Source organism: Rhipicephalus sanguineus, chromosome 2 (genome assembly GCF_013339695.2).
Source record: "Rhipicephalus sanguineus isolate Rsan-2018 chromosome 2, BIME_Rsan_1.4, whole genome shotgun sequence".
Taxonomy (NCBI): Eukaryota; Metazoa; Arthropoda; class Arachnida; order Ixodida; family Ixodidae; genus Rhipicephalus; species Rhipicephalus sanguineus.
Genome location: NC_051177.1, coordinates 112122883 through 112145555, shown reverse-complemented (window position 1 = coordinate 112145555; position 22673 = coordinate 112122883). Strand labels below are relative to the sequence as shown.

Sequence of the window (22673 nt, the reverse complement as noted above, 5' to 3'; positions counted from 1 at the left end):
GAGAGAAAAAAAAAAAGGCGACAACGGAAGTGCGCAGTGCAATGCGACAAAACGAATGCGCTCCGGCTGGCTCCGGCCAACGTTGGCTCTGGCTAGCTATGGCCGACCGCGTGTCGAAAAATTGAAGAGGCCCTGTGGTGGCAGCGCGGATACGAACTCGGTTCCTCGGTTTCCCGACTTTTTTTCGCCCGGCCGCAGTGTGTTTGCGTGCCAGCCCGCGTCATCGTAGGTCTTTTTTTTTTCTCGGACAGTCCAGCAAAGCGTCGTACGAGGCGGGGCCGGCGTAAAATTGCGTCGTACAATTGAGGTTTTAATACATTATTTCTATGGGGTTTTGCCGGGACCAAGCCAATTCGTCGTAAAACGCGGGTCGTCGCAGGACCGGGGGACGTATAATCGAAGTTCCACTGTACGCATTCTATGCATTCCACATTGCTATTGGAGTGAGGTGACTAGGCGTAGGCAAATTTAATGATCAAAATCACAAAAGCTCGAGTACTCGCTGGGATGTTTATGGGGATCACGCGAGCCAAGAAACTGAACCGACCTGCTGTACTTGCACAACCTGAAAATTTGCGTACCAAGTCAAGCTTAAACTGCCGTGCTGACAAATTTAGACGTCTAGGCTCTGTATCCATAATGTACAAACATAAAGCAAATGTAAAATAATAAAAAAGGTAAGAAAAAGACACACCAGAAGTCCTTCGACATCAATAGTGCAAGCCCTGACCAGCAGATTCGAGTGAAGCTCACCTTGTGCTGTAGGATTTTGACTCAATCCCATGCAGGGTGTCCTGCAGAGAGCTAATCAGAATCTTGCAGCGGTCATCGTTGGCCACTTTAGACTGCTTGATGAGTGAAATGGCCGTCACCAGAGTCTCAATGGCACTGGCAAATTCACCTGCAATGAGACAAGCACACAACCGGCACTATTAAAAAAGGTGCACGCTTTGCGCATACCCCCGAACCAGCAACAACGATCTTGTTTTCTCACGACTACTGCCTAAATTATTATTACGTCGATAATTTAGTAGCTTGTACACATTCTATCTTACAGCACAATTACAGAACGAGCCAAGTGGAGCTATACAGGCTAAAAACACAAATGCATGACAAATACCAAGACCTGTACAACTATGGCAACATGCACATAGAAGGCTCAACACTTTGCAACTAATATGCGTGAACACCAGAAAAGTGCCAAATAACAAGATTTCTTTGATCTAAGAAAATAAGGAGGTTCCGACAAGGGGCTATCGCCACAAGCAACACTCGAATATCACCTAGCACTTCCCTGGATGTTTAACTTGCATACACACGCTTGTAATTTAAACAAACGATCTAAAGGCACAAAACAATGGCCGAGGCTTCAAGCACTTGCCTGTGCTGGCATCGGCCACGGCACGGGCAATGGCACTGCTCGACACTGTCCTGTTTCTGGACATAATCTCTTCGAACTCGGACTCGTTGATGGGAGGATTCAGCGGGTCTTGCCTGCATGTGTCAGATAAAAAATGAGTAGATGAGTGATGGGCCATACTGCAAATTCGCAGTTAGTATGCACTTTGCCCAGATGGGTGAAATGAGTCGAAACCAGATGGCTTCAACGTAGCTGATACACATAGGCTGCACATGGTACCAGTTCCAGTCATAAGCCCGCCATTACCAGGCGCATACGTTGTAGTGCAAGCTGCAAATTATGTGCTTCAGTTGCCCTGTCTTGTGGGTGCCTTTTAAGGGGGGACACTGGTCTTTCAAGATGTAAAATCATGAAAAAATCAGTTTTTTTTAAACAGCATTTTTGTAACATACAGGCATTGCCGCAAGTACTGACCAAGTTTCTTACACCTTGGATTGATATTTCGGCCACAGCATCAATTTATACCACATAAACAGGCTATATTCTAAATGAAAAAAAAAAAAAGCACAAAAATGGAGCTCTTGATGCTATGAGGCTGTTGAATGATGTATGTTGCAGCAGTACTCATGCAGGTTATATCCCTGGTGGCTACTAATCATCTAACAAAAAAATTTTAACATTTTGTGTTGCATGAGGTTCAAAATCGGCATAATTTGCTTTTCTGCATTTTCTCAAAACCTGAGTTTTTGACTCTTTGCAGCCTTTCGGTAGTGGTCTTTCAGTAATCAAAGCACCTAGAATTGTAATTCTTGTTGCACTACTGAGCTACATGAGTATTGCCAACAGGGTTAGCAGCAGAATTTTGTATTCAATTTCAATGTTTTTTTAATTGTCTGTGCATTAAACAACTAACTAGCCACATCTTGAACAGAAAGCTTTGATATGCTGTATAACTATTAATAGTTTGCACATCAAAAAAAGTATTCCTACCCCTGTGAAGCTCATGTTTCCTAGTATCCGGCTATGTGCCTAAAGCAAGATTGATGAGTAGTTCTTGCTCCATTGTTCCCGGAAACAATGCTAATTAATTTTAATTAACTTCAGAACTAACGGACATATTTGAATAATAATTGCGTATTTGGAATCAGCAAAGAAAACTAAACAAGACTGTGCAGTTTCATTAAATTTGGTAAAGGTAATCTTGATGATTTTTAAAAACCCACTTCCCCCCTTAACAACACTGCAAACCTGAATTCTGCCAGAACACTGTCCTCAATACCTTTAAAAATTTTAGGACCACCGAAGGATTGACTGAGAAAGAAAATTGCCATGAGTAATGGCACAGATCCACATGAACTGTAACGGCTACAGATGCCCCAATTAACACAACCCTACTGCCAGCTGTCACGCACGTCTATATAATAAGCTGTCACGCCAACCAATTTCAGCAACAAGTCCTTTCAGTTGAGATACCTAAACCAAGTGCTACGAGGCTTTACAGACAACGCCCTAGCGTGGTTGCGCATGCTTCTTATTGTTTTTAGCAAACATAACGTTCCTATGCTTGGTCTCTTTTCATTCGACTTGCGTTTACCTTTTGTTTGACAGTTTCAGTGTTGCACAAATTGTAATTGCAGTGGCACTCGTGGAGAGTGTGAAGGTAGCAGAGTGAGCACGTAAGCCCTAAGCAGTTCACTGCCCGTTGCAATGCTGCTTGATAATGGCGGAACAGTGTTGAGATTAGCAAATGGAATGCATGTGCAACCTATGAAGCGCTTTTGTCGAGAAAATCTTCCATGCATGTTAGAACCATATCGGGAACACACACACACAAATTTAGCCATGCATGCGTGCACAGTGCCAAGCGACTGGACACGACACTAGGAGGACGGGGCTGCTGATGCTTTTTTATGCACAGTATACGATGACAACAAGAGCCTTTGTGACACACTGTGACTCAATTAGGTCCTACAGCCACCACCCACAGTATCGGGTTTTAATCCCTGAGCACTGCACAGACAAAGTAAACAGCTCCTAAAGAGATGACCTCGACACAGAGCTCCACTTTGGCAGCACTACCCGATTGCGGCAAGTGAATGGGGCTTTGCCCATGAAGACAAACATAAGTAACACCATTGTTTCTAAGCTTGCCAAATGCCATGTCCTCGACTTATCAACATTACATTTTTACATTTCACCTCTTTCCCCCCCCTTCTTATCGTCTTAAACACTATCATACTGATGTTGCAACTGGAGATGTCCTTTAATATCACATTTGATGACAGGAATGCTAACTGACATGAATCTTTGGAAACATTTTCAGTCCTTGAACAGTTTGTTAGCTTCATTCATTACTGCTGTTGTTTTTCAAGCAGGCTGTGCAGAATAGGTCCTGTTGTTTCAAGCTAAGAGCCATTCTTAACCCTGCTTGTGTTACCTTATTTATATGGCCCCTCAGTCAATAGAAATGACTCATACGATGTAAGCATACCTGTTAATTGAATTGACCAACTTTAAATATTCAAGACTGGCATCTCAATTCTTGTTTTTAGATGTAAATAAGAAGCCACACCATATCTTAATGACTGGGTTCATTATGAGAACCTGAAGCTGCTGCAGCAGTTTTTTTTGTGATGCATGCCTGCCGACATTAAAATTACGAAAAAAAAAATCTGAATAACTGTAAAGGTTCATATGGTATGAGACTAGTGAGCAGAAGTCCATCACAAACAAAATTTTAGTTTCACTAAAATTTGACGCAGCATTCTTATTAACTGAGCTCATTTTTAGCATGAACTGAATTTCTAAAAACCTCATGGAGACTTGGCAGCTATGCAACCGAAACATGACCTATTGTCTGCCTAATGTTCTGGTGCACAGGACTTGGCCTCAAGGTCTTGACAGAACAGAACAAGTCAGGGCATCTGTTGCCACTCGGCTGCACCAAAGTGCACCTCAAACCACAAGCATTGTACAATTTCCTCTATCTTTTTTTTTTCTCGGTTGGCGTGAAAGCAAGTGCTGTGCACCAGCTGCGAGCATGCGGTTAGTAATGACGACACACAGCCAGCCAACAGAAAGCCAGGTTAGTAAGCACACGGGAGGAAAGCAGTCGAATGTATATATACTTGTTGCCCGAAAAGCCTTGCTTCTTCATGTCACGCCTGTCATGCTGCTCTCTACTGTGCCTGAAAGAGCGTGGCACAGGACAAGACAGCATGCTTCACAAGAGATGCCACAAACAACCGCCACCCATGCTGCTTTTTGTGAACACAGTGCAAAAGTAAAAAAAAAAAAAAAAAAGGTCTTTTTCTAGCACTTTACAAACCTCGAGATTTGTGTACTTTCTCTGGACTTTTCAAATGCATCAATGCCAAGCGGACATTAATTTGGTTTCCCTCGCGAAAATATGAAATTGCATTCGCAATCCAACGTGCCTGCCACTAAGCGGTATATTTCCCTCACCTTTCAGAGACGCATAGCTACGCGTACCTAGTCCCAAATCTTTTAAGAGTCCTGCCAGAATCTGACACAAAAGCCCCCTTTTCTCATTGTGGGGGTTTAGCATTTTTTAGATTTGTTGAGTTGTTTCACAGACAGCTTAAGGGGAGACGTGGGTCTTGAAAAGTGTGTTTTTAATAGTTGGGTGAACAGAATGAAATTTAATACACTTATTCAGTTTTTTCTGCAGATTCCAAATCTGTGAGTAGATTTTTAATAGCTGCATTAGAACAAAAGATATTCTATTTCTACAACATTTTCTAGCACATTTCTTACGGGGATTTTTGGCAACTTCTTTTCTTCAAACACAAAAGCAATGTATGTGGCAAGATTGCCAGAAAGCTGATCTAGCCGATGATGCCATTTATTTTCTTATAATGTTGTTTACCAAATGATAATTCTCGATAATCATAAAGTGTATGAAGCAAGAATTTTTCACTCATATTTGCATGCATTTATTTTGCATCCGAAGTTCGATGAAAACAATAAAATTAGCATCATCGGCTAGACGAGCTCTCTGGAAGTCTTGCCACATACTTTGTTTTTGTGTTCGACAAAGCAAAGTTGCCATAAAGTACCGTAAGAAATATGCTCTCAGAAATTGCATATCTTTTGTTCTAATGCAGATAATAAAAATCTACTTGAAGATTTGGAATCTGCAGAAAAAAACTGAATAAGTGTACTAAATTTCATTCAGTTAACCTAACTAATAAAAAAACTTTTTTCAAGACCCACGTCTCCCCTTAAGGTATCCTACTTGACAGTATACACGGCACTAATAAAAGTCAACTAGAATAAGCGTAAAGCATTGAACATAGAATGCTAACTGGAACAAAATTACACTGTGATGAGCACACGGTGAGCACTGTCGCCATTACACAGGCAAAGCCAGCAGGCCATTTACTGTACTCCCAACTTATACTCTTAAAATTAGATTATACACGGCCTAACTGCTAAGAATTACTGCTTTCCCGCTCATTCCAAGCAGCATACTGACACTGTGCAGAACGTGCTCAAGCACTACTAAGAAATTGCTCGATCAACAGATCTTGTAAAGCAGTAGTTTGCAACCCTATGTTGCACAAAGGAATATGTGTCAATCAAACATGCCACTGTAACTTCCATTGCCGTGCTTAATTTTGCGAGTCACGGTTTTATGCTGCTTGTGTCGAAGCCTACGATTTCAAGGCCCTCGCAACAAGGCACTAGACCTACCCGTTCAAACTGTAGCTTCTAAAGAAAAAAAGGTTTACTTTCAGATGTTGCCAATAGTTGTGCTGAAATGTGCGCCCTGCTCTCGAGGCTCTTGAATTAAGAAAACAATGCAATGGCAGGCAGTGAAGCAGGCAAAAAGCAGCAGCTGTCTTGTGTGCACGTGGCAAGCAACGCCGTTCGTATCTCCCATTCTCTTTCTCTCGGCAAAGTGCATGTGCCTTGGATGAAGCAGGTATCAGCTTACTGGTACAGCCAAATTATAATGGCATGTTATTGCTGCTGTCAGGTCTAGCTTGATTGGTATATTGCTATCAAACTCCTAGAATACCAGCAAATCGATTAATTCGCCCTCGTGCTGCCAAGTGCTAGCTTCCTGGTTAGCTCAGATGGTAGAGCAACCACCCCAAAAGGCGTTGATACTGGGTTCAATCCCCAGACCAGAAAAGCTTTACGGCAACTAAGCTTTCTTTCCGAAAAATCCATACGGATTTCCCTGTGGCTTCATGCTACAAACCGGTGGTTGTCAATTTCCTTTTCTCAGGCTGGTCTGTGAAACGTACTGTTAAGGACAATTAAACTTCTTGAAATGGCGGCCTAAGGAACTTCCGCGACCTTCAGTCGCGGCATGCTGACTCCGCAACCTCTACTCAGAAACAAGACTTCCACAGCTATAAAAAATGAGGAGACCTAAAGGTAATGTGTATCAAACCATGCAACAGAGAAGGCAGCGCCAGTCTACACAGAAGCAACTAAGAATACTGATTAAGGGCTTTGCTGGTGGTGTCAATGGATGCTGCAGAGCAGTGCACCGTGTCGGCAAGATACAAGGCTACATACATGCAGCAAGACTAACATTCTGCTGTACACTGCAGCTGAAGAACTACTACAGCACAGCAGAGGCACGACACCATCAACAAATCCCAACTAACAAAGCTACTTTTAAAAGCTAATGTTACACATGCTGGCATGCTCCAAGGAGAAACACTGGCCAAATCGTTTTAAATGTCTTACAAGACTGACCGAGCACAGTTAAGCATTAATGCAGAGGCTTGTGAACAACACAGCTGTAGTGAATGCCTACGCCACAACAACCTTGCGAGCTGGTGGTTTACAATACACAAAAATTTCACCTGGCGTTTGCACGTAATCCCAAGTAGTGAGCCAAAGGGCCAGAAGCAACTTATAAACATCACATACATGGGTGTCGAGGGTTAAAAACAAAACAGAAGAAGTAGATGCATCGAATGAGCCAATTAAAGTGCGACAACCAACCCCATTCCAGAATGTTTTACGAGTCCATAAATTTGAGTACCTGGAGGGCATAGATGATGATGCAGGCAACATACTCCTGTTATGGAAGAACCGAAACAAAAAAAAAAAGAAAAGAACTTGAGGATGTCAACTATCACAGAAAGAAAAGGATTCTCACAAAACACACAGAAGTAGCACTACAAAGAACAGACATGCAAATCTACGGTGTCATAACATGCAAGACACCTACACTGAAATAAAATGCTCCACAAGCAGAGCTGTAATGTTTGCTCTAAATAATTTCAATGAAGCACAAATTACTATCTCCCTACATGTCTACAGGCAGCAGTGTAACTCTTAGGCACACAATTCATTTGCAGAATGCCACTGGCCAACACGATTATACAGAGCTTTCATTTGATAATCTAAAATAGTTAATCGGAGCAATGAGAGCATGTCTACAATTCGTAAAAGGCTTGCATGCATCTAATGGCTTTCCAATTACCTTACACACATTGAACACTGCAGTACACCTCATTTCCACAAACCTACATAGCATAATAAAATGAAAAGTTACATAAAATCCCAGTAATGCAGCAAAAACATGAAGGCATTAAGAATGTACACTGCCTACCAAATTTAGACACAAGAGCCGAGGTGACTGATCTATGCTGCAACTCTGAAATGTCATCTCAAATGAGACTACAGCTTTTGGTGAGGCTACTACCCTTTCACACTGCCCTGCCGGCAATATTAAGAGTAGCCACATGGAGTAGCCTGTAAGACAAGCCCCACTTCTCATGGCTTACAGGAAACTGCACCCCTCCTGTAGTAGCTATGTTCTGCGACTAAGTAATCTCAACACGAAAGCAGTCAGATGACAAGAAAATTTAATGAGCAGTTAATATTCCTTCAACATTAGCCTTCGGTGCCTCTGTTATGCTGATGGCCTTACGCATCTAGCAGCTATACATGTTCAACACTCTGAAGCCTTCAACAAAGGTTTGAGCAAGTGTGCCCTTTGTTCATAACATGAGCGTGGACCACTAGAGCTATTCCAGCTATGCTTATAGCCACCTGCTCAATTTCTAAGCAACCCTTTCAATTAAAACTGATGAGGAATGTCCCTTTCATCAACGTCCAAATTACTGACACTCCGCAAACGGAGACCTGTTGAGAAAAGTGCTGTTCCACTAAACCGTAAGCAACCTGAGAAACGTGCAGTGACTAGAAACAGATTAACAGCATGGGCACCTGCACTGTTTTCTGCTTCTTGTACTGCGTGTTCAAATTGAGGCACATTTAAACAGTACCTGGTTGTCCAAGAGAAAAGAAAAATGAACCCCAAGCAGAATGTGCTACTTGCCTCGGATCTACTGAATAAGGGTGGCTAGAGGACACAGGAAACGGAAGAAAAAAAAAAAAGAGGAAACAAAAAAATAGCGGTAAGAAGAACGGGACAAAGGATGTTGTAAACTAAATGCAACAAAAGAAAAGAAAGCAGGCAACAAGCAAGCAACAAAGAATCAAGACATGGCAGTGATGAAGGCAAGAGTAAAAATGATGACATCCCGGTCACACGAGGTTCACCTTCGATCGCGATCGAGCCCAGATAGGGTCAAGTTTCTTAACTGCAACTGATTCCATTCTGCAGCTTGTTAGCGGAAGCAATTTTTATTGAAAAACTTTATATTAACAGAGCGTGACCATTACCGAGACTGCCCAATGTAACTGGGACATAATAAATGCAACCGATCTTACAAAATATTAGAATTACGTTCGAATGCAGAAAAAAAAAAAGAAAAATAACAAGACAGAAACTGTACTGAATGTGCAAGTAGCCTTTCTAATACTAAACAGTGCTAGATGCGTTAAAATGACAGCTATATGGTAAAAAACCTACAGCACTGCCAGGTACTTGCACATAGAGCAAAATCATGTATGTTCTTTTTGTTTCCAAACTTTATACCTAAGGCTGCCCTAAGTGCCTAGACATCTTTGCAGTCGCCTCAGTTTCTGAAAGACTTCCTAGGCGAATTGTACAGATGCTGAGGCAGGTACCGAGTTGAAAGCTTGGATAAATGAATGCGAGCTACTCATACGCAAGATGGTACTTTATATGAAACGCTGCCTCCTGGCAATGCTGAATTTGGTTGATAGTTGAGTGTCTGTTCTTCTGTGTCGTCCTGTCCTTCCTGCCAAGCCTTCGCTCTCCCAACTCAGATATGTTGAACCAACTAGCCCAACAATTAATTATTTTGAATGCTGAATTACTGCGTTTACTTAGAGTCTAATGTGCACCCGATTTTTCGCGAGCTCAAAATAAAAAGGCACCTGATTGTAATGTTACCCGCCTTCTTAAAGAAAACTAAAGCCTGCCACCATGTTGATGATCATCATATACCGTATTTACTCGAATCTAGGCCGGCCCCGATTCTAAGCCGACCCCCGAAATTCGCAAGGCCAGAAAAGAAAAAAAACCTATTAATTGTACTCGAGTCTAAGCCGACCCCCCCCCACTTTCGCACATCGTTCTTTAAAAAAAAAAACATCGGCTTAGATTCGAGTAAATACGGTAATATAAACTACAAGCACAACTCACCTTCGTAGAATGTTGAGTTTATTCCCGTTAAGTTATCCGAAAAAAAAAAAAAAGCGCGCAAAAAATTCTAATAAATATGGTCAAGGCTAACTACAACAGAATTTTAGATCACGTAAAAGGCTACTTTCAAATTGCACAGATATAGAGGAGCATCAGTCCAGAAGCGCACTGGAAAGGTTGCGAAAATAGCCATTTTAAATACCAAAAAACTGAATAAGAGAGGAAAAGAAAGAAAAGCCACCACTGTGTCATCACAGCTTGCCAGAAGTTCAGAACAATGAGGGCATGACCTAATCTGTGTGGCGTCAATGACGTCACGGCGCTTAGAGCGGGAATCTCAAGATGTGCACCGCCACCCGCATTTTCTTTTTGCGTATTTTTTTACGGCCAGCAAGAGTAGAATCCTGGTTAAACAAAACACGAAGGGACCGGGAAGTACGTTCAATTTAAAACGAGTTTCGTCTGCCAAGAGAGCTGCATAGGAGTGCCGCTCTCTCGGCAAACATAAAATGATCTTAATTAGAGGCAGTTGTTTCGTTGAAGCGGTTTCCATTTACTGCACTTCTCTCAAAATAAAAAGTACACCTCACTCGAAATAAATTTAGCCAAAGCGAAATTTCGTCGCAGTTTTGTTTCTTCTCAGCGTTTTTGTTACATTTACTTACAGTTGCCATTAAGGCGTTTCTCTTCATGCAAACATTGTCCTGTGACCATTACCTATACACAAAAAATTTGGAAAACGCTCGAGCTTCGCCTTCAAGAGTGCAACGCGACAGCGTAATTTGCCCCATTAGTATCGTATTACTTGTTAGCTTGGCTTCGCTTCACAGTGGACACCTCAGGCGTGCCGCGAAGAGAGGCACATCTGTGCATCTAACATTGGCCACTTCGAACCAACCTAGGATGCCTACTGCAGGGTCTGTTGCGAAGTGCCCACTACGTGTCCTTAAGGAACACACGCCCCTGCGCGGCTGCACGTTTTGTTGATGCTGTTGCTGCTGCTGATGATGATTAATTGCACCCGAGCACATTGTAACGGGTTGGGTTTTAAACCAACCACTCGTTGCGCAACTCGAATGTTTTGACACCTGGTGCGATTCTACACTTCCTGCCACACAATATTACACTGAAACCTCAATACAACTAACGAACACAGATATAACGAATTATCGGTTATAACGAAGTGAATAATAGTCCTGCAATACATAGTGTTAGGAGTATGCATTTATAACGAATTTTTGGATATAACAGTTATTTTCGTGTAAGATGCAACTTCGTTATAGTGAGGTTTGAGTGTACATGCATTAAGGAGACTTCTTGAAACGGCTTCAAGCACTCGCACGGCTCAGTGGCAGAACACCTGCTTGCTGCGCAGAAGACCCGATTCCCACTTGAACCGAATATTTTGATTTATTTATCTGCATCTATTTCAACTTTTCGATAATGGACAACACTGATTTTTTTTGCTCATAACCGACGACGACACTGGAATGCCTGCGAAACAAGCTCTTCAACGCCATCCGCCAAACGTTGTCCCCGAAACACTCACCTGTCGCTGGTGGGTCCACGGTAGTCGTGGGTGTACTGTGTGGGAGGTGGCCTGCCGTACGGGTCCGACGGCTGTGTGGAGGTGGGTGGTGGTGGCAGACCCGCATGTTGCGGAAAGAATGCCGGGTTCACGTGGGGAGCTGGTGGGGGCACATTGGGAGCTGGTACCACTGGGGGCGCCACAGGGTAAGAGAAAGAAAGGGGGAAAAAAAAAGAAGGAGAACCAAGCTCGCTGCTTTGCGGCACAAAAGGGCAGCAATGGTACACATTTCAGCACTGCCAAAAAGGTATGTTGTTGTAAGGGGACTAGGTGGGAACATTCAGTGCCTTACAGTTTCTATTGCAGCTCTAGTTTGATTGATGGTGGTCCTTGTGGGTTGTTCATGCCTTCATGCATTAATTGCTTGCATGCCACAGTCTTTTCAGTCTACTCATCAAAATGCCCCACATTACGACGTGGCTGCTGTGGCTACCATTATCTCCACACAGTGAGGCTCTGTCTCAAGCTAGAGCTTCTTGGAACACTTGAGCAACAGAGCAGCACCAACACTTTTATTCTTTCTGACTTAAGGGGGGATGTGGGTCCTAAACATTTTTCTTTATTTTTGAGTCAATATGAACTAAACTTCACTGACTTGACCAGCTTTTTATGCTGATTTCAAATCTGTAATTAGTTTTTTAATAGCTGCACTAGTTCAAAAGATCTCGAGGTTCAAAAAATTAATTAGTGCCTGCTTCTTACGGGGCTTTTAGGCAATTTCGACCTACTAGAACCAATATATAAGTGCATGGGCCCAATGCCCAGATCATGCTGTAGGGGGTGATGCTATTTTTATTCCCTTGAGAGCACTGTGAAGGTCAGAAAACAGATGAACACTCACTGGTGGTTATTTTTTCTGATTCACTCTCATTAGTATCTTTAATTAAAATTTGTAAAATGGTGCTAGAGTAATGCAAATAGCATCACCCCCCAGATCGTTTCAATACGAGTAAAATGATATCAAATTTGTGATTTTTACTCAGCAACAACATGGAAAAAAACCCCGTAAGGCTGAGTGCGTTGAGCAAAAATATCAAACTGAGAAAAACGCATTTGAAGTTTCCGACAACTGTAACTTTTGTGGAAGTGCAGCCACAGCACTAGTGGTTATATCATTTGATAGGTTTCTTCTTCACGAGAACAGCCATACCAAATATGTGACCATGACCTGCCAATGTACTGGCAAAATCTTCTTACAAAGCCACATAGTGCACCCAGTACCAGAGTGATCAACTCCACCTTTAGCAATTCATAGGCCTGTACCAATTCCTTGCAAGCTAAAGAAATACAAAATTTGTCTATGAATGTGGCTTTGCAACAGGCAAATAAAATAGACAGAGAGATTAAGTCTAAAAAGCCTGTGGGTTATTTATTAAACCAAAAATCAGTTATTATTGTCCAGCAATAGCACTTGGCTCAACAGCAGGCAAGGGCTGTACTCGGGGTCCTCTGCTGGTTTGTGTAATTTTTAAAGTCTGTGCTTGGTGTCACTACTGTATAACTGCTCCTTTTGCAACTTCCAATGTCAGTTTTTAACCTTCTCAAGGCTGTGGAGCACAAATCAATTTCCCAAAGTGTAACACGGCGTCTCTGCAATTTCGGTGTTGCTCTGTCAGGTCGTGGTTGAAGCGACTACCGTTGCACCCTTGTCGACAGTATTTGTGGCCCTAATTTAATTCATTTCACTTCAAATTACATTAATTATATTTAGCACCACTATCACCAGCTACCTTCTACGAGAAACGCTTCTCGCGCGAGTCGCACCTATGATAATGAAGCACAGGCTTTGAAAGCAGCCTATACCCTCTGCCTTGAAAAAGGTCACTGCTTGAGCCGAACTCGGAACGAAGCACAAGCCCAAAGAAGGTTTTTATCACGGATAAGTCCACGCGGATGAATTCTGTGCCATTTTCCTTGCCGCCGTTCACCAACATCCAACGGCTTGAACTTCCGCTGCTTCGTTGCGTGCTGCGATGCCAAGCACTCCTCCCGTCGCTGTATTTCCTGCTCACTCGGCAGTCCCGCATAGTATGCCATACGAACGCGGTTTCGAATGCCACTGAAGCGTTGCCTAATGATCCGATGGCTGCAGCTTGACCAAGGGGAACCGGGCGGTTCTCGTAGAATCGACGCTCCGGTAGCGACAAGTAGTTTCGGCATCGCGCCCTCGTACGCTTGGCGCGTCTTCTTATACGAGAATCTCCGGATGTGCCAGCACAAAATAAGGTAACTGTGTGTTGGCGGGCCGCACGAACGCGAGCGTAAGCAGAGGAAGATGACACTCGTAACAACACACGAGCATACGACACCGGCAATACGGCAGCAGTGAGCGCAGAACAAAAATACAAAAACAAAATGGCCGCCTTGGGTTGCGCCAACCAATGGGAGGCGCGAGAGAAGGGGCTCGCCTCGCGCGCGCGCGCTCTGGCCAATGAGCGTTCTACAACCACCCTTCGGAAAAGCGCCGATAGCGGCCGTTCTGTTGCAGCGACGCCATTTTGAAACGCCGCAAAATGTACACAAAGAAAACAGCTTCAAAACAAGCCAAAGATGGCGGCGATCAGCCAGCTGCTGCGCCCGCGGCGCGCGCGGGAAGTTTGAACAAATTTTGCCTGTTGAGAACCATTTTGCGGCTCCCGTGGCGTCTTAAAAATAAGTTTTAACCCATTTCCCGGGCGAAATTGGCGATAATATTTTGAGGGCAGCTGCTTAGGGGTGCAAACATGCCTAAAATGCGTTTTTCTCAAAACTAATTTTCTGTCCATTTTTTACTATTCTAAGACCCGCGTCCCCCCTTAATTTAAATGTCCTGCAGCCTACTGCCACATGCTATAAAGTAGAACAGCCAAGTTCCTGAAGCTTTTACGTTATGTAAGGAGTCCATAAAAACAATGCAACATTTGCAGCGTCTGTCCGGCACCAGCTAGCTCACAAAATGCTGATTATGAACACATGCGTGCATGACCATACAGCATCAGCCAGTTTTGTACAGCTGACCGCCTTAGTGACATTTTAAGTGCGGAGCACTTTGGGGGCCCGGCTGTCGTATGCTGCCATCTCGTCGCCGCTTGGCATCACGCAAGCAAAGCCACGTATAGTATAGTGTAGCGAAAGGGCGGGAAAGTGAAGTGAGGGTGAGCAGGAAAGAAAGGAGGGGAGAGGGTAAAGCACAGCATAGGCATATATGACGTCATGCAGGAAAAACCATGCATAGCCCAGCCAAGTATAACATTGCCATACACTCAAACCTCATTATAACAAAGTCACATCCTGCCACGAAAATAACTCTCCGTTATATCCGAAAATTCGTTATAAACGTTTATTTGTAACACTGTATCTATGACAAGACTATTCCTCATTTACTTCGTTATAACCGATAGTTCGTTATATCTGTGTTTGTTATATCGAGGTTTGAGTGTAGTATAGCATAGCAAGGGGGTTGCAAAATGCAAGTGAGGTGGAGGGAAAGCAAGAGAGAAGGGAAGAGCACCGCATATGCATGTATAGTGCAGTATAGCAAGGTGATGAGAAAGGGAAGTGAGGGTGAGAAGAGATGTGAGGGAAAGGAGGAGGGTGAGGGTAAAGCATAGCATAGTCTTGTATAGTACAGTATAGCAAGGGGGTGGAAAAGCGAAGTGAAGGTTAGGAGGATGGAAGAGGGAACTGAGGGTGGGGAGGAGGGAGAGGGTGCCACTGCATCAGAATGAAGGTTTCCTTTCCCGCCATGGATGCTGAGAAGGCTGCATGCTTGGAACACTAGCGCATGCTTGCCCGTGAACACGAGCGTCGTTGAAGGACAAGCGTATCACTGCTTCGCACTTCCTACAGCTTTCATGCCGCGTGTAACTGCATGCATTTTTATTTCCAGTCCACACTGTAGACCTCAACGTAACATGAAAAGGGATGTGGAACTATTGGTAAACTAACTAACGACGTATTGATCTTGTTAAAAACTACCAATAGCGGGAAGAAACAAAAAATAGGAAGCATAAAATTCTATGTAACTATTGATAGTTCACTCTTGATTATACAATCGATGGCCTCGTGATTTTAAGCTAGTGGTATTGAAATAAATTTCTTGATAACCAATGATCAGTAGCCCTGTTAATGCAATTACAAAACGGGGAGCAACGAGTTTGCGTGCAGTATGTTGTGTGATCTTACCTCATCATGCAATAGTGTGCTAAAGAGTAAATGGTACTACGGAACTGTTGGACTGCGGACGGTTCAATAATGACTTACTAGCACTACCAATAGTTCTAAATCGCTACTGTCCAACCGTGTGATGCTTTCACCAGCAACGACAGTGGCAATGAGCAAAAACTGAAGGTCGGCAGCTCACCAGGCGGTGGCAGCCGATTGGGAGGCATACCAGGTGGGGCCGGGCCGGGGGGCACTCCACCAGGGTGCGGTGGTGGCTGTGACACTGGGGGCAGGGTGTGCAGTCCAGCTGTGGAGAGGAAGACTCGGGCTCAACATACCGACAAACACTGCAGGTTTTGCTGAAAGTATCGACGGTGACAGCAAGGCAGTGGAACAGTGCACAGAGCAGCGCGAAAAGCCTTGGAAGAAGTTGCAGTAAACATTTGCTTACAATTTAAATAAGCACGGGGTCATGTAACCGCGAGCAGCTGAGCGTATTGTCGCAAGGCAAAATCTTCTGCGCCGATAGTCTCTTTACAAAATAATTTTGCAGAAGTCACGTTATCAGTTTCAGTTTCTCACTCCAATTTCTCGCATCACGTAGCATCGCATTTGCCTGGTGGCAGCGAGAATGCAGTTTGAGTACCTTTAGAAATGTTATAGCAATACGAAGAGAGAATTGGCAGAACACATCTGAGCATGCTCTGACCATGCTGAAAAAGTGTTGCAGGAGCCCTCTGAGGGGCTTCCCATAGCACAAGTATTCGTTCATTTGGAATGGAAATTCTATCAAACTAAATAGGGAAGCACGGACTTGTTCATTTGGTGAGAAAGCACCCCTTGGTAGACAAGACTCGTAATAAAAGACACTTAGGAATAGTCATGCGTGTTGTCGTGGACTAGTGTTTATGCTCTGCTGGCAAGCCCAATGATCATTCTACTATTTTTTCCTTGTGAACTGCCAACTAGCTTGATCTACTCCATTAACCAAGAATGTAATTCAAAAGGACGGAAATTTGGGCGAGTTGGTATGGCAGCATAACTGAAAATTCGAGACAAGGATGAAAACTAGAAAAGCCAGGACGAGCACCAACTCACAACATCAAAAAAATTAGAGAGACTTAGCTAGCCATCAATATCTGTTTGACAGGGAATGTAACCACACTCACCTCCTCAGCACTTGCGCTGATGCCAAGCTGTTCGCCTTGGTTTGGGGGTTCTTTGCCTATTTCTCACTTTTATCATCTGTTCTTTGCTCATATTTTACACCATGTGATGTTTGTCAGCATGCATATTTTTTTGCAATCACTTATATGTTTCGTTTGCTTCAATAAAAGCTCGGTTATGAGTAGGCGCTTGTCCCGTCTTCGTCGCTGTCCCTTCGCACCTCAAATTTTCAATTATGCTTCCATTAACCAGGTACAATGGAGTTATATAAAAAAAAAGCCCTGTGACAGAGCTCAATTATAATGTACCTGAGAGTGCATATTAGCACGTATCAATGCATGCAACAAGTGCGTGCATCTGTTTATATGATTTCGACAACTAACTTTTCAGATTGTATCAACTACTTTGTTATATATACCTCTTACAAAACAAAATTCAAACTGCCGCAAGGGCGCAGACATGTACTTACGCCCTTGTATCCTCTAGACCTTAAAAAATATAAATCAAGTGCTGGGGTTTTATGTGCCGAACCACGATACAGGACTCTAGATTAATTTCAACCATCACCTTGTGTCCTTCATAGTGTGGCCCTAAATCTAAACACACAAACAGTTTTGCATTTCGTAACTGTTATAATGCGCCACGGCGGTAGAGGTCGCTCTGGCCTTGAACTCAGCATCGCAGCATTGTAATCACTACGCTGTTTCCCCTCGAATGCACGATCTATTCAGACAGCCAAACTCAGCGCTTGGAAACACCTTGTTGGGAATCCCATCTCACCTGGTGGCCTCTCCCACTCATTGGTCACCGGTGGTGGGCCCCTGTGGTCTGGTATCAGTGGTGGACCCCTGGGCGCTCCAAGCGGTGGCGGGGGCCCTCTTGGAGGGGGCTGCGCCAGGTTTCACGCGTGTCCAACAAAAATTATTACTCTCGACGACAACCTAAGGCGGCATTCGCACCGGCGACTGACAGAAGTCCGCAACTGGCGACTACACACTCATGGCAACCGATGGTCGCACCGGCGAAGTGACGTGCCCATCGTCACCGCTGCGGTTGCTTCTGTTCACGACCGTTTCGTTGCTAGTGTAACCACAGCCATGTAAAACAGCCTTTGGCACTGTCGCAAGTATTCTGATGCCATGCTTCTGCGCTGCCGAATGATTCAGTGGCACTGCGACTTCAGTTGTGGAGCTGGAGAAACAATCGGTGAGTGACTTCACCGAAACTGACTCTTTTCGACTAACTTGCTCACGCGACCTCTGTCAGTCGCCCGTATAAATGCGCTTAAGAATATGATACAACCTCCACCCACAAAAGCGCATTGATTATGCCCTTCAGTTTCACAAGAGGACTGTAGTAACAGCTGGTGTCCGCCCTCAGATTGTGTGTTTTTGCTCGGCTCATAGAATGCTCGGCTTAGCAAAAAATAAAATGTTCATCGCTGAACTAAAATATTATCTTTGGCTGAACACTCGTCATCAGGATCTCCACTGAAATTTGCTGGCCGATTCCCATTTCATTCTGAAGCCAGCTACACAATGTTAGATCTGCAAAGTAAAATTGATCAACTTAAGCCTGCAAACATGCTTCACACCACAGAAATGCGTGAACACAATTGGCTGATGCACAAACACAGATTCCCTTTGGGTTGTACAGTGTTATCCCTGTCGCTGCAGTCTTCTGTCCACATGTATAATGCGAAATGTTACATTTTAATTGCAATATTCCGTCAACAATTAACAAAACAATGTTAAAATTAGGTTTTGGCATTTTAAATGTGTCAAGTTATGTCGTAGTGCCAGCGAGACTGCTAATGACCATTTCCATGTCCAGCAACTGCCCTCACCATGCGCAACAGGCTCGGAGGCGGCGGTCCCGTTCGTGGGGGCACAGCCCCTGTGGGCGGTGGTGGGCCCTGCAGGTTGGCTGGCAACGGTGGCGGGGGACCGCTCTGTGGAGGCGGTGGCCGCAGGGGAGGTGGGGGCCCCGGGGGATGCACCTGGGGGGGTGGGGGTCCCCCCAGCCTCATCGGCGGAGGTGGGTAGTCTGCAGCAAAGAGAGGCACGCAAACCTCTCAGCCACACCTGCCACGATCACCGCTCGATTCGCTGCACTACCCGCAGCCAGCGAGGTGGCTTTGCAGAAGCAAACCCCGTCGCTCTCCTAGTCTCGCACACCCACATAAGATAGGCACAGGGGCTTGAATGAAATACTGGTTAGCTTTCCTCGAAGAGAAAAAAATGTAATCAGCTTGCACTTATGGTGCAAGGCTGGAGCCATCAATGGAACTTGTGATCACCTAGCTTACAGCTGTTTACGTGGCTCAACGTCAACTCAGTCTGCTTTGAAGCTCAGTCTACACTGTCATGGTAGGTCTTAATTAGCAAGGTCCTAATTAGCCCTGGCTTATTCAGCAAGGTCTTAAGCAGCATGGAGTTGATTAGCAGTCTTAATCAACATGACGTTAATCAGATTGCTCGTAATTAGCATCTTAATTGGCTTGGCCTTAGTGTGACATGGCTTAAGGGGGGAGGAGGCACTTTGACATAAAGCATCTTTTTATTTAAGTTAGGATGATGAAAACTTCAGTGATCATGTATTTACATGTGTAAATATCAAATATGAACTCAGTTTTTGTGTAGCCCTTACGACTATTTTTTTAATTAATCATTAAAATTTCATTTGATCATCTTTTTAATAAATTGGGTACTCGGATTCTGCTGAACTAAATGTCACTGCATTCTACAGTTATCAAAGAGTGCAAAAAGCAAATTTTATGGTTCTAGCTTTCCTACAACATAAGTTATGAAGCTTCAAAGTTCGCCATTCGACTACCGAGAAAATATATTTTTGTTATTTTCTGTCTGGTAAAAATTTACGCTTTTCTATAGTAACATATGACACTTTGTTGCACTCACTAAACATCCAGCTTTTCAGTAATACAAAAATGATCAAAACCGAGTGTACCAAAGCTGAGAAACGCTCGCCAGAAGAATGAAAGGTGGCCAAAAAAATTGAAACTGAGAAAAAAGCAAAAAAAACTCTGTATCTTCAAAGAGCGCTATACAAGTAAAAATGCTTTACTTTGCAAATAAATGCCTTATAAGACACCAGGAGAGTAGTTTATCACATTTTCCAATCGAAATGGCCCCATTGCACGTCCTTTCAAGCAGTTTGTTGATTGCAGAGAAGTCGACGATCCCGTAGTTAGCCGCCGTCGGGTCAGAGCCCTCACACGCGAGCGTCCGCAGCTTGCGCTCGCTAGCGGAAGTTGCCGATAAGCTGGAGATCTTATCTTCAGTCTGTATCTGCTGTTGCGCACGATCGGCACTAGTCAAGAACGTCGTGTCGATCCTTCTACCACGCTGCTTATCACTGACCTCGTCGAGGCGGCCGCCGACACAGGTGAAGTCGGCATTTCGACCGATGAATCGTGTTCCGCCGCCACGTCGTCCTCCGCTGGATGCGCTTCTGAGGCACCCGAGCCATGATCTCGTTTTTTTTTTTTTTTTTTCGAATTTATGAGCGCTACGCAACTTTCGATATAGCTTCGCCACGATCAAAGTTCCAAAACGCGGCCGAGAGCGTAGACCTAATTCACTCCCGGCGGCTGCGGCGCACTTCGTCTAGCTCACTTGACGCCGTGCCAGTAAGCCGCCGCAACATGCAGTCTGTGTTGAGGATGATCAAAAACGCCTGCTCCAATTTTTTGCCAGCTTGCGCGGGTTGGAACTTTACAGACATAAATCGACGAGAACAACACAGTGATACTACGGCGAGATGAACTTGCCGCTTTGCGTGCGCTGCAGCAGACAGCGCGGGAGGCACGACGAATCGGAAAGCGTTATTTAGTCACGTGTGCTCGCTGTGCCAATGGGCTCACGCGGTGGGACCTTTTTTTGGAGTGGATTTTCTGCATGAATTGTGAGTGGACGGAAACAAGGGCGGCAGGATATTCAAGAAAAAGCGCAGCTCTTTCGAATGCGACCAAGATGGCTGCCGTAGGGAACGTAGAACGGCATCAGCGCGGAGCTGAATAAGCCCGTTTTTTACGCGTTCATCGCTAAAAATTTAGCTCGCTGATGGCACATAAAATGCTGTAACGGCTAAAATACTGATCTAAGACGCATGAAAATTGGCGAAGTTATGCATCAGTAGCGGCAGAATCCAAATAAAACATTTTCAAAAATTCGATTTTTTTTCTGATTTTCAGTCTCAAAGACCCGTGTCCCCCCTTAATTACCATGGTCTTAATTAGCACATTCTGAGCAAGACATGACTTAATGAAATTGGTGTTAGCATGTCTTGGCTTAATTGGCTAGACCTACCACCTAGCTAATTAGCTAATAAGCCGGGCGCACACGTTCGGCGAGCGAGCTGAAGATGAAGCAGAGGACGAAGAGGGAGCGTGCTGGCCGAGCATTGTGCTAGAAGGTAAAAGCCGACCACGATGATATTTTTTTGGTGACACCACACGACATAACGAAAAGCTTAACAGCTCCGCTCTAAAACAAGCGACAACTAATGGAATGAATGTGACCGTCACCTAACAAGAACCTTCTCACACTTCTGCAAATGTCAATATACAGGTGCAAGTCAAACAAGCTTGCTCGTTTTGCAATTTGGCTGCCGAGAACATTGCAGCAATTAGAAGCTCCCTTTCAGAGAGCTTTAATTAGTCTGGAAACTTCTAGCCATTTGTGGATTACAAGTTTACTGGGGATGTAAACGCCAGTAGCCAAGCTAGCCTCATGGTGCAGAGCTCAAGCAGACCAACACGGAGCGATTATCGCCATAGCTGAAAGTGTTCTACCTTGATGTTCGTGTAAATTCTTTCCAGCGATGCAATCACAAACATGCTACCTTTTTAAATAGTTTTCTTTTAATAGTGATCCACTGAAACTTATCTATAAAGCATTTTGGTTATGCCAAGTGACACAAGATGCTCCTACCAGCCCTTGGTAAAAGCACTATTTGAATATCACTGCACGGAGCCCACATGCTAAATGTCTACTGTAACAGTGACAGCCATCCAGGGACCCATGTTATGATCACCCCGTGTGAGTTCAATGACTAACTTTGCCGAAGTCCTCCACAAAGGAAGACTCCACCTAGTGTCACCAAACTGATTTGAAAGCAGCACGCCACCGTAGTGTCGAAAGTGTTATTATATTCATAATCACTTTTTCATTTTTGCAATTTCTTTCTTTATTTTTTATGTACGCTTTCTTTTTCTGTTGCGCTTCATGAGAGCCGCAATTACACGTTTCGTTCGTTTTCAAGGAAACAGTTTCTGCAAACAATATTTAGAAGAAGTTCAGCACTCGTCTTGAGTGTCCTTCTCCATATCCATTGTTCTCGCTACCCGTTGCAAACCGTAACCAACTCGCCCAACTTGTCGTTCATTCCCTGCCATGGCGGCCATGTTTCGACAGGGGCGAAATGCAAAAGGCAAAGAACACCTCTGTGCTTAGATTTAGGTGCCAGTTAAGGGGGGACATGGTTTTTAGAGATAACATAGGTTATTTCTTGGCCAAATTAGATGAAACTGTACTGCTTTGTTCAGTCTTTTTAGCTTTATTTAACTATCCAGTTATATTTTACACAGGTCAATTATTTTCAGAGATAATCTCATTTTATTGTTTGCTGAAACAATAAAAAATTATCTACGCAACATAACATCATTATAAACCCATATATAGATACCAGAAAGCCTAAGGAGAGCGACGCTGCAAGCTGATTGGAAATCGAACAACTACTTCTTAATTTACAGCACTAATGAGTTCATGGCCTACACCTAGCCAAAAACAAGAAAATTTTAAACTAACATAAAAAAAAATTGGAAT

The 22673-nt window shown here is 43.9% G+C and overlaps 1 protein-coding gene across 14 annotated transcripts in view; it reads right to left on the bottom strand.

Annotated features, from left to right (window-relative positions):
• Positions 1 to 753: 753 nt before the first annotated feature.
• Positions 754 to 22673, bottom strand: part of LOC119383521 (cleavage and polyadenylation specificity factor subunit 6) — a gene marked incomplete at its 3' end in the record, with an annotated part of 45971 nt that continues 24051 nt past the window's right edge. For 5 of the 14 annotated variants that reach the window (XM_037651692.2, XM_037651694.2, XM_049412553.1 and 2 more), the window contains 9 exon segments: positions 754 to 901; positions 1382 to 1494; positions 4489 to 4548; positions 7389 to 7424; positions 8694 to 8717; positions 11479 to 11647; positions 15860 to 15967; positions 17608 to 17716; positions 18674 to 18873. In XM_037651692.2, coding sequence (XP_037507620.1) covers positions 754 to 901; positions 1382 to 1494; positions 4489 to 4548; positions 7389 to 7424; positions 8694 to 8717; positions 11479 to 11647; positions 15860 to 15967; positions 17608 to 17716; positions 18674 to 18873 — 967 coding nt within the window. 14 annotated transcript variants of the gene reach the window in all.